Source organism: Colletotrichum godetiae (genome assembly GCF_030913485.1).
Source record: "Colletotrichum godetiae strain CBS 193.32 chromosome Unknown BDP55scaffold_1, whole genome shotgun sequence".
NCBI classification, from domain to species: Eukaryota; Fungi; Ascomycota; class Sordariomycetes; order Glomerellales; family Glomerellaceae; genus Colletotrichum; species Colletotrichum godetiae.
The window spans coordinates 1987832-1999894 of record NW_026851249.1 but is presented as its reverse complement, the minus strand read 5'-3'; the positions used below and the strand labels follow the sequence as shown (position 1 = coordinate 1999894).

The following is a 12063-nucleotide window of genomic DNA, read 5'->3' as shown; positions in this document are numbered from 1 at the left end:
GCCAACGGGAAAACCCTGCAGAATTGTCGCCAACCCACCCCCTTCCAGAGCCGACGTGGAGGCTCAAACGGCTCTCTGGGCCCCCTCCCCTCCTTCTCTAAAGATACTCTCTTACCATGGTTCTTCTTCTTCCCTAGTGCTTCCTTTTTTGGGTGGTTTAGAGGGGAGATCGGTTCTGGAACTCCACACTCGCGATGGGGGTATGACGAAACAACCAACGAAAGCGAGAACGCGACTTTGCTTTGGTTTGGTACTAAGGGTGTAGCTCGGACAATATTTGAAATTTGACCTTTTTTTTTTTCTTTCTTACTTACCTTGTGTAGAGAAACATGGCAAGTTCAGGTAAGGGAGGAGGAGGGGGAGGGGCGGAAAAGAAAAGGCGTCGTGGAATTGGTGCTACTGGTACTCCATAGGTAGATCCCATCGCAAATACCTTTAGTATCGCGTGCGCCGTTTGCTTTGGTAAACGCCCCCCCAACGGGGACTAGGTTACTAGAGCGAGAGGGGGAAAAGGGAACGGACTTGGGGCTGGATTTATCTACGGCGCTATCAAAGGAGGGCCTCGTAATCCTGCAACAAGAGCAAAGAGCAAAAGTGTTGCAGTAGCAATGCAGGTTACCACCAGAGGCACAATAAAGTTTGGAGAATCTCTGGATTGCACGTTGTTGCGATACAATCTGATGGGATGCACGTAATAAGTCCCAACCTAGTTCCTGTTTTTAGCGGGTGCGAACTACTGCGTCGAGATGAATAAGGTAATGGAGATCCAATAAGAGACGACATATAGCTTCTGTGCGTTAGGTTGTGTATGGTTTGTTTGTGTGTTGCGTGCGTGCGTGTGTGTGTGTGAGTGGGAAGCCTGTAAGGCGAAAGGTCGAAGCCGTAGGTAGTGTCAAACGTCCAACGAGGGAAGATGCTTGCCGGGGAAGGGTTTGTATGGCTACCCGTAGAGAGAGCACTGACAGTCTGACTTGTTGCAAATGACTCCTTTTGATGGGTACGAGGTGATCTCATCCCAGGAAGAAAGCTGGACCGTATTATCACAAACTCTGTTTGCCAGCTATAAAAAATAAAAAATAAAAAATAAAAAATAAAAAAAGGTGACGAGTGTGATGACTGATCCTTTCGTTCATCTCTCGTCGGAGGAGTCAGGACGAAGGGGGAAGGGGGGTTGCAAAACGAAAGAGGGTTGTTGCTTTCCAAGTCCCAACAAAGTTCGAATACGTTCCTTTTCTGCAAGCCGGGATATTTCGATTCCTGGGATGGGGAGTTTGTGAGCAGTCGTAAAAACAAAAGTGTTTAGTAGTGTATGGATAGCATGTCGCAGAATAAAAAAAGATACCCAGACAAGAGTAAGGTACGGATACTCCGTAGAGACAGAGAGAGAGAGAGAGTTTGGGATAGCAGCAAAGCAATGAACGAGTGACAACGACCCTGGTCCTGTCTTGTTCGGATGACCCTATTGGTTCGTCCCGGGGTGGGAGGGGAGGGGGGTTATCGCGGCTGGTGAAGCCCCCGTCACCTTGACCGTGATTGTGTCCGGCGGCTGCCCGATTGGTGGCTTGCCCATAGGCTTGAGCGTGCGAGCACACACACACGCAAAGGGAGTTGCAAGCCATACACACCACCACTACCACCACCACCACCATCATGTCACCTTTTGCTGCATCCATGGATCTCGCTCAACATCTCCAACATCTCCTCACATATCGCACTTTGTTCTCCCCAATCACATAGGCTCTGGTTCAACTGACACGCACACACACGTACACATACACACACATGCCGGGATCTTCTTCTGTTTGACCCAGGCTGCATGCCTGATGAATCTTGCAACCGCTGCGGTTGTCGATGTAGAGGTTCCATGGTTGTGCGACCTCACCACACAGTCCACACTCCTAGTGGTCACTGTCTGGTAAGGAACAAGTGATCGTGGTGGTGGTGGTGGTGGTGGAGGAGGCGGAAGCCATCGCCCCTGCTTCCCTAGATCCCAGGGCTAAGATGATACCAGATCTGATACCCACCTTTTTTCCTTCACACTTCGACAATGTATCGGTTTGATCAATGGCCTTCCTTTTGCCTACCCTCCCAACTCCGTCACTCTTGCGCAACTCGCTTCCTGACTAATAGCTGCCTGCCACTTTTAGTTTTTGAGTTCCCGTGTTCTTTTTTGGGGATAGTCCTTGATTCGAGCTGAATCTCGAACCTCGACCCTATCTCACCATGCCTGTGACCTTAGACTCTCAGCCCAGCTCATCCCCATACCCACCCCCAGGTTCGAATTTCCCAGCCCTGTCTAGCTTTTTCTAATTTGGTTGATCATCATTCATTCCCGTCACATGGTGAAATCTGGACCGTCGTCTAAAAGCGCCGAGGCCCAGCTGCTAGGCGTCAGGGCTGAAGCTCCGATGCGCGGCAGCTCTCTGGCTCAGCTCAGCTCCTCTCTGATATGAGAATGAAACTAGGAACGTCGTCGTTGAAGCCCCCTCCCCCCAGTTCCTGCCCAGCCCTGCCCAGAATGCACTCAAGCGGGGTCAACACGTGTGTAGCAAGCGTAAAAGGGAGAAGCGATGAAAGAACCTTAGGGACCCCCGCGTCAAATCTCCAAAGAATTACAGGAGAGGGGTTTTCTTCTCTGCGCTTCATCCGCTTGGGAGCAAAAAAAGGAAGACGTACAGATATGCCGAGTGATTCTCTTGCATGTACATCTGGCAACCTCGATGGACGCATATCTTTACATTATGAAAGAAGGAAATACGGCATGCGTCTTCTCAAGAGTTACAACAGAGCTCCTGCTCCCCACGTCGCTTCCGTCAAGTATCTTGCAAAGGTCCAAGGGAAAGCGTGTGCGGATATGGGTGTACATACGTACCTTCATGTTCCAACTTCCAAGAATGTAAACCACGATCCGGGGTCGACTACGGAGTATCGACATCGAGGGCTTCTTCAGTTTTACCGAGATTTCCAAGCGTGGAATGTGGTTCCTTGCGTCAGGTGCTGCTTCTTTTCTTTACCTTGCGCTCCCTGCCCCCCCTCCTGCTCCTTTCCCTGATTGCGTGAGGAAACAGAGCTCTCCCCAAACCGCAATGGATCCAACCATGGCAGGAGAATGAGACTTCCAGCAAACATCGGTCCCCCATTTCCCCTGCATCATTTCTTGCCATTCAACGATACCAAAGCTTCTTATTTCGTTTGGTTTCTTTCCACTCCCTTACCTTACTATCCCTTCATTTCTTCCAACCTGAATACGTATGACCTTGGAAGTGTGTGCTATGTAGCCCACCCTCCTCCGAGTTTTTCGCAACGTTCTGCTGCAAACACCCGGCCGCCGCAACGCTTTGCTCTCTTCTCCCACAAGTCACATTTACTTTTCTGTCTCTTTTTTTTCTGATGGAATAATCCGTTCCATTCTTTCTTTTCCCTGGGGGCCCAAGGTTCGCGTTTGGTTCGAAACCCACTCAAATGTCTCCACTCGACGCACTCGTCCGCTTTCTTTTGTTAGTCCCTGCTCCACGGACCATGGACCTCCCTTGCCCATAATTGCTTTTCTCTTTTCCCTTCTCCTCAACCAAGACTCCTTAGCGTCCTGTTCTGCAACAACTCGGCTGCTGATCGATCGAAAATGGCGATGAGCTCTCGAGTCCCTCGTTGGACTTGGAGGGCAACGGTGTCCTCCACAGCTTTCCGCACCGTGCCCACCCCTCGTGGACTATCGTGAGTAAGGGTAAAGAGCAGCTCGGCTCGACGGAAGCGAGGGTCCCCTCGGTGGAAGTCTGTTGGGAATGTGAACATCTTGCGCCATCTCTGCTCGTCAACTACGAGATCAATTCGAGGCTAGCGGGATCTCGCTCGTCGCTCGCGATACGGCTGCTCCAGTGGATGGACTTACACCTCCAAACGTTGACAATCCTGACACACCCTCTCGAACGTCGACCACAATACCGGCCTGGCGCTGCCTGTTGTTGCACAGCTCACCGACTACTGCAAGAGGCAAGAGCCTAGCCTCATCCCAGCAAGCTGGTTCGAGGTGGTCGCACCGTGATCGGCCGCGTAGACTTTGACGTTCAGCCGTATCCGCCATCACATCCCGCGATCTACGGTGCGCACACGCTACATGTCGTTACCGCGGCGTGACGAGGCCGCAATACGAGACCGCAAAAAGGTGCATATGTGCCACAGCCCGCCCTTGGTCCAAGAGACGCCAACGAGGTTTGACACATGTGCCAAGGTTTGGTCACGATGTGACGTCGCAGTGGTCTTTTCCAACGTCTTTGCATCTCACCCCATAACACCAGCCCTGCCGAAAGACACGAGATCATACGTTTTCGGGCCTCCGGCCATCGTCCCGACTGTTCTCGCAGGCGTGCCGTCGTGTGTCTGAGGCAATGTCACCAGCACCTTGGTGCTTGGCACGAGTTTTGTCATAGGCTCGAGGTCGTCGTCGTTCGATGAGTATGGTGCCGCGGCTTGTCCCGCTCAGGCGAGGTGTGGCCCAATCCACACCAACCGATTCAATGGCAGGCGATCTTCAAATTGCATGCGGGCAGACTCACCGACAATCATCGAAGGGTCTGGATTCAGAAATTCCGATTCTATCGTCACCGAAATGTGAACCGACAATGTTAGCTAGCGCCGGCCCAGGAAGACCATAAGACAATCTCATGTCTCACACATCTTGGTTTCAAATACCAAACAGGCGAATCGACGTGTCGATTGTGCTCGGCGAAATACCATTATTGTCATTTGTGACCACCACTAGCGGAACACGCACGCTCTGAGCCTCCAACCAGTGTCAACAACTGGTCAGTGGCCACTACCTCTAGCGGACGTACCAACAACGTACCAATACACCTCCTGCGGCCTACATCTGGCAGTCAACACCTCCAACATTTGACCTGCATATTCGTGCAGACAGCTTTGTGCGTAATGCTATTCATTGTCAGATTCGGGGGCTGTTTGGGTGCTTCAATGCCCACCTCCTGCGTGGACGTCAAGCATACCAAGGAGTCGATGTGACCTGTCATCTCGTAGACGAGATGCGCGGTCGATCAATCAGTCTCTCATCGAAAATCGGCACATGCCCGGCATTGTTCCAGCCTCCGCTGCTAATTTCATTGAGGCTGCAATCGAACGGAAGAAAATGACCTGTCACATGGACTACATCTCCCGCCGCAAAGCTTCACTACTCGCCCATTCAAGACATCCTCTCCTCCGCTGTCGCTATTCGACAGCCATACGGTCTGGTCGTGCTCGAAATGTGGTGAAACCATGGAAAAGAGCGGCAATCTTCTCGCAAGGATGTAGCATCCGTAATCTGCGAAATTTCGAGAGGCTCTGCTATCGGGAATTTCGACCTTGATTGTCTGGGGCGAATCGCACTGGACCGAGAATGTCTAGGTCAAACACAATTGAGCTGCTCAATCTACCGCCCTTGATTCGGGAAACTTGACTGCACTAGCATTGCCTGTCAAAACATTCCGTTGTCGCTTCGGAGCTGGCATCAAGCGCGGGAACAAACAGGTTTTTCACAATTCTTTCGTGTGTTCCACGGCCGCATATCAATAACGACGAGTCCCTTGCGGTGAGGATGCTTGCATATATATGCAAGCACCCGGAGAGACGTAGTGTTTTGGCAGTCTCCAGTTTCGATGGGCTTATGTCTCATCAAAACACCAAACGCCAGTTGCCAGGATCCTCGACAGGGACTACGGCTGTTTCGTCTCCTTGTTGGGCTATTGTCGTTCATGGCCTGATTGATGGCTTACCGCTCCAAGTCTTGAAGTCGAGGTTTCTGACACATGGTAATCACCACTTTATGGGCATCGCCAAGAGAGTATGGAGTAATGATTGACGCAAGACTGGGATCCAAGTCTCAAGCCAGCCCCGTTTCGAAGCTCCGTCGGATCTGCGATCGATCTCTCCCTCAATCTCCTGACCATCTCCATGGACAACACCAAAACCTCGGTTACAAGTTCATGGACGACAGGCATACCTAGCTAGTCGACCAGACTGTCGGAACCGCCCGCAGCAACCCGGCCAGTGTACCACATGGCCAGTCACAAAATCAAGAGACAATGGCGGGTTATTGCATCTTGATCACTATCCAGTATCCAGAGGCTCAATCCCCGAAGGTACTTTTAGATTGAGAGAGATCTCGATGATGCCTCCGCCAAACGACTTTCCCAAATTACAGAACAAATGCATGTCTCACCTCCTGAACCCCCGCTCTCTGCATATCTAGGTATCTTGGACATCTTTGTCATGTCCAAGTTCTAGTATTGCTTGAGGTCTAGGCGCTTGGTAAAAGCCTTGTTACACCGCCCTAGTTCCCGCAACGCCAGGTAACCACCAATCACCTGTCTAAATCTCGTGCCATAGTACTCTCAACTCTAGTTTGTCGACATTTGTACCCGTTGCGGACGGGGAGACGGTCAACTTCCTATGGCTACAAGTTAAACAATCTAACCCTGGCGTCATCTTGACGGCCAAGGATGGTGTGTTGAGATGCCTACTCTAAACCTGCAGCCGAGGCTGCTTATTCTACGACGATCCCCCCTGGTCAGATCAGTCGCACCGGCAAATCTATCTTCGGTGATAACTGACAAGTTGTCTGCTGTCGGCCCGCGCCAGATAGCATCTAGTACGGCATTATGATTGCACATGACGGCGATTATTCCTTCTTGTCTTACAGACATGCAAGATGAAATGGCTTCATTGGAAAACTTTGGAACAGTCTTTCTTATTCTACGTTATGACTTGTCTCACAACCAACGGCCACACTGGAGACCTCACCTTTGGCCACAGCGTCACGACCGCCACAGCGGGTTGAGACTTCCTGGGGATCGACGCACTCCCGCTTAGCTTCGTCTGGTCTTTTCAGTAGCTTACTTCCTTATGCCGAGCCTGCAGCCCACAACTGGTGCCACCGGGTTAGGTATCCAGGCAGGAAGGGTTGCCAATCGTGCATCTTTCGGTGCCAAGCCGCAAGAGCCGGACAGGGCTGCAGCGTCGTCTGTTGAGCCCATACCGGGGCTGGGGTTGGGATTGTTGTGGGTGGATTCATGAGTGCCTTCATTTGTCGCAGACAACCAACGCATCACGGGCGGACGGAAGCAGTCTAGAACCTTGCCTTTACGAGCAAAAGTCCAGCTGCAGTCAAGCCCTCTTGGCACGGAAACGGGTGGTGGAGCCAGAGCCAGAGTCGTTACACGGCAGCTCAACGAGCCCGACTCCCGTCGAAGAAGCGGCAAAAAAGCGGCAGGAGGAAAGTATTCTTTTTTCCATCCGATGTCGACAACAGGGAATGGGTCTACCGGTGGTCGGATACGATGCCCCGTCAACTCGGAACCCTCCACCGTCATCTACCCTTTCTTTCCAGGTTACACACAGTCTCGATAATGACATCGTACTCCCTTGAGGGGAGATTGCCTTGGTCCGCGAGTCCATTGTCTTCCTTCCCGGCGTCGTACAACAAGAAGCATGTCTGCCCAGGTGCGACGTGAAGTAGGAAGAAGAATCTCATCCATGGTCCACGACAAGCTGATGGGAACCGACAGCTACCCTGATGGACATCACCATTGCAGAGAGACAATACAGAATAACACGGAGGAAAAGCGGTTGGTATGGGTCGACGATACGGCCGACATGTCATTGACGAGATGCATTGTCCGTCCTGTATGTCCCGAGCAAGGTTGGCAGGTATCCGCTCCCGTTGACTCTGCGTTTACGTGCAGTGACAATCTATCGTATTCTACTGCTACACAGCAATACAGAGGGAGAAGCCTGTACCACACGAAGGGATATCTTCACAAGTCATTTATCAATACTCACAAATGACGGATCTTTTTCCAGAGGCGGCGGTCAAGCCTCAAAGTGGCCGGCACATGTTCCTCCCAGATCAGGTCACGTTGGACAAGAATAAGACCGTTTAGGGAGGGAGATGTGGGAAGTCGGCCGTTAACGGAAGAGACAGAAGGTCACACGGAAGCGACGACATACACGGATTGGGTCTCTGGCCCCCAAAATCGAAGTCGAGATGTGTGTGGGTGAGATCCCTTGGGTGTTCTTTAACTTCTCTCCACTACGTACGGTATTTGGGTTTCTCTTCCCGCCTCACGCTTCTCTGCGTCAAGATCGGCGCCCCACAGGTTTGTGTGTTTGTATGTGTGCTGTTCGTCCTTTTGCGCCCTGTCTTGTCTCTCTCTCTCTCCCTGCGTGTCTCATCCCGGTGACCTTGGTTTACTCAAAGGCTATCCTTTCTCACGTATAATAATCCTGTCTCCTGCTCACAGTCTTCTGACCTCATCAAAAGAAAGATTTTCCTTCTCTCAACCACCACTGCCTCCCTGAAAATAAGGAAATGACTCTTATGACTCTTGAGAACGACCTGCCTGTCTCTCATTGTTTTCCCTCCAAGTCTCAATTTTTGCCTTGTGCCTTGGAAAAAATAAAAAATAAAAAACTCCCCGAGACACACAGGAGCCTCTTCCAAAGTGCCGCGTATAGTGTATGCTCCGAAAAAGGAAATTAGAGAAAAGGAAACAAAATGTGGCTTGTTGGGAATAAAACCTGAAACTCTAGGCTGTAGTAGGGGAAATAGGTATCGCTCGCCTCGAGTAAAGGAGAAAGAAAATAAAAAAAGAAGAAGAAGAATTAAACGCCATGTCAAACGCCACAACCATTCGTGTAATGCAAAAAAAAGTATACCGGAGCCTCCTCCAATGGAAGCCCGCAGAACCGAGAAAAAAAGAAAAAGAATAAAAAGGGAAAAAAGGTTTTCCCTTGCTAGTATGTCTGCCACATCGCGCGCGTCACAGCTTTCTCGCTTCTGCCCATAGGCCGCGTACGGTATACGACGGGCGGACGGGACGGGACATCGGTTCTTTACCGCACCACCTTGTCGATCTTGACGAGCAGCTTGCCACCTTCAATCGGTCTGTTCTTGGTGTCCATGAGCCTGATGAAGCGGAAGCCGGGACGAAGACGGTCGAGGCGGATACATGCCCATGATAGAAGCTCGTCGCCGCCGAGGAGTGGGTCATCCTCAATCTTGAATCTGCGCGGCGAGACACGAGTTAGTGAAAATCATTCTTGCAACAAATCATCAAAGTTTCGTTTTTGGTCATGGCTGTTCGCAGGATGCAGAGAAGCGGGAGAAAAGAAGAACAACATTGCGGTGTGCGGCGGCCCGGACTGTCAACGCAGCAGCCCGCCTGGCAGGTGAGTATTGACGGGTACGGGTCAACGGTTCGTGAACGGGAAGGGGACGGTGGCACTGCGTGGAAGGGGGAGGAGCTCGACGACCCTGGTTCGTTCCACGAGCGTTCCCGTCTTGTGCCTATGACGAAGAGAGGCGACGGGTCCCGGCATGGCATCCGAATGTGAATCAGGCCATTCCCGGGGGTTGGGGAGCCGTCACGACTTCGGACAACGTTACACCGCCGGAAGCTGTTCTAGTCTTGCAGGTTGGACACGCCGGCGCGGAGCCGCGTACATCCTTTCACCGTCTTCTCGAGTCATAGTTTCGAAAGATCGTCGAGGCTCGTAAGCCCCAGACATGCATGCTGCTGCCTGAGGGAAAGCGGAATCAAAACCAAAAAAAAAGCAAGAAAACACGAAACGAAACTGTGAGCTTTCTTACCTGAGGAAACTCAACTCTTCCACCACCCTCGAGATCTTGGGGAACTTGAGTCGTGCTCCATTCTCCCAATCGGGGTGGTCAGTCTTTTTCGATCCCGTCTTGAGCTTGAAGTCGTCTTCGTCGGCAGCCTTTCCGTTCTGCGCCCCAATCTCGACGTGAAGCTCGCACTTGACAAATGGTCGGAGGTGCTTGCCGCGGCTGCTGTCGCTGGCAGAATCGTCGTCGACAAAGATATGCTGGCCGGCAATGATGGTGACAGTGAGCTCCAAATCGCCCTGCGGCGCGGCATCGACCTCTGTCAGCGTGTCCTTGTCAGAGCTCCGGTACCCAATGGGTTTGAGGACCCATCCCAGCTCGTCCGCGAACATGCCCTCGTTGAGCATCATTCCTTCGTCGAGATATTGCCAGTTGAGAGCAACCATCTGCACGCCCTTGCGCCAGAAGAGACTGGGGTCCGGGTTGGAGCTGTCGACGCGCGAGCCGTTGGGGAACGCCCGCATGAAGAAGTTTTTGTTGTGGGTGAACATCTCGCGGGCCTTGGTCGTATGCAGCTCCAGGATCCTGTTCTCACTTATCGAAAAGATGTGGCTCGGCTTCTTAGCCGCCGGCGTCTCAAAGCTCTTGAAGTGCTCGCTGTGGGTGTAGATGGCCAGACTGCTGAGTGCCTGGCAAATGGCCACCTTTGTGCTCTTCGGCGGCTCGTTTCCACTATGAACCTTGGCTGGGGCATCGAATTTAGGTGTAGAGGGCGGTTTCGACGTCTCTTGTTTCGGTGCCTCCCTGTTTTTTTCATCGTCGGAACCCCCTGAGGCGTCCTCGTCGTTGGCAAATACTTGCGAGAGGGCCGTTGTGCTGGGAGGCACCTCAATCTTATTCGGCGCCTTCTTAACCTTGACGAGGATCTTGCGCTTCAGCTCCTCGAGCTTGGGGAGGCGGAAACGGGGATCAATGCCCTCCCACGACTTATCGATCAACATGCCTTCCCACTCCTCTTTCATGATTCTGACCATCACCTCCTGCTGCTCCTTGTCGGCATGGACCTCGAGACTGACAATCAGGGGTAGCTCATTCGTCTCGAAAGCGGACTCGCGGACGGCCTTGCAGACCTCTCTGAAGCCGCAGGGAGTTGTCAGAGTCCAGCCGTGCGTGACAATCGGTTCATCCTTGGGATACGGCAGGCGATTCTTCATAGAGGGAGTCGGAGACGAGGGGCGTAGAGTCTTGCCGAGAGACTCGGTGGACTCGCTCGGTCCCAGTAGAGTGGCACTGTCGCGAGGATTCAGGGACTTGCTAGCACTACTGGTGTTTCTGTTGTGGCCATTGCCGTTCGTGCTGCGTTCGACTAGGAGATCTTCTACCGTCTCCTTGACGCTCGCAGCCACGTTGGGAAGAGAGGATCCAGAGAGATTCCTCGAATGGTCAGGTTTGGGAGAGCGGCTGCCCTCTTGCGTCGTGATAGGGGTGTCTCCGTTCCAGATATCGATTTCGATACAACGACATCCACGGCGAAGGACCTACGTTTCACGTGTCAGAAGCTATTTCTCTCTGCCGAGAAGATGCAAGCATAGGGCTACATACCGTTTTGTAAGCCTCAGGTGAACTCCTGGAGGCAAGCTGGTTGCCCTCCAGGTATGTGTTGTGACTGCTGCTGATGAAGTAGTTTGTGATGGGCCGGCCCAAGTCCTTGTCCTCTTCCTTTATTGGCCGAGTGGCATCCCAGCCGTAATTTCTCCACCATAGCTCCAGGAATTCGCCATAATTGTATCTTTGCTGATCCTCAGGCAGTACAGCCTCGACATCGGTCTCGCCCTGGGTACCCTCGAGGAATACGAGCAGTTGGTCGCGGGTAACAAAAGGCTCGCGGGACAATGAAGAGCGACGGGAGCGTAGGTCGTTGAATATCTTCTCGAAACGGTCGCGGATGGCCTGGCTGAGCAGGATCTCGTCGGGACTGGGCGAAACGACCGCCTCCTTGGGGTCCGAGTCAGCGGATGACGAGGATGAAGGGTCGGTGGCGCCGTCGACGTTTGTGATGTTGATCATGGGCATCGGTCGAGAGGCGGGCGGGAAGTGGAAGCCGTCTCGTGTAGGTGCCAGGAGGGTGGTGAGGCCAACCATCTTCTTGAGGGTGTTGGCGGAGGTCTTGTTGGAGGAGGACCATAGCGGCATCGTGAGGGTTCGCTTCTTCTGTGTCTTTTCGTCGGTCGGGGCGGTCCTACGGCGCCAGAACTGCCAAATTTGTTAGTCCGTGTCCGACAATTGACCACAGGCTGAAGGCCAGTGTCAAAAGGCTTTGGGAAAGTGTAGGAAAAGGCATCATATGCGGGCGTTGCCAATGCTGGAGCCTTGCATTGAGCGCAACCCCTACGGGATGTGTTGAGAGACGTACAGAGAGACACATGGCGGGCGAGCTGCAGCGGCTT

At 52.6% G+C, this 12063-nt stretch overlaps 1 protein-coding gene across 1 annotated transcript; it reads right to left on the bottom strand.

Moving 5' to 3' along the window:
- Positions 1–9505: 9505 nt before the first annotated feature.
- Positions 9506–12041, bottom strand: BDP55DRAFT_736571 (phosphatidylinositol-specific phospholipase C; the record flags this gene model as incomplete). Its single annotated transcript, XM_060580359.1, has 3 exons — positions 9506–11154; positions 11219–11869; positions 12030–12041. 3 exons carry the CDS (start codon positions 12039–12041, stop codon positions 9637–9639), a joined length of 2181 nt encoding a protein of 726 aa, XP_060437156.1. The 3' UTR covers positions 9506–9636.
- Between the last annotated feature and the right edge of the window lie 22 nt (positions 12042–12063).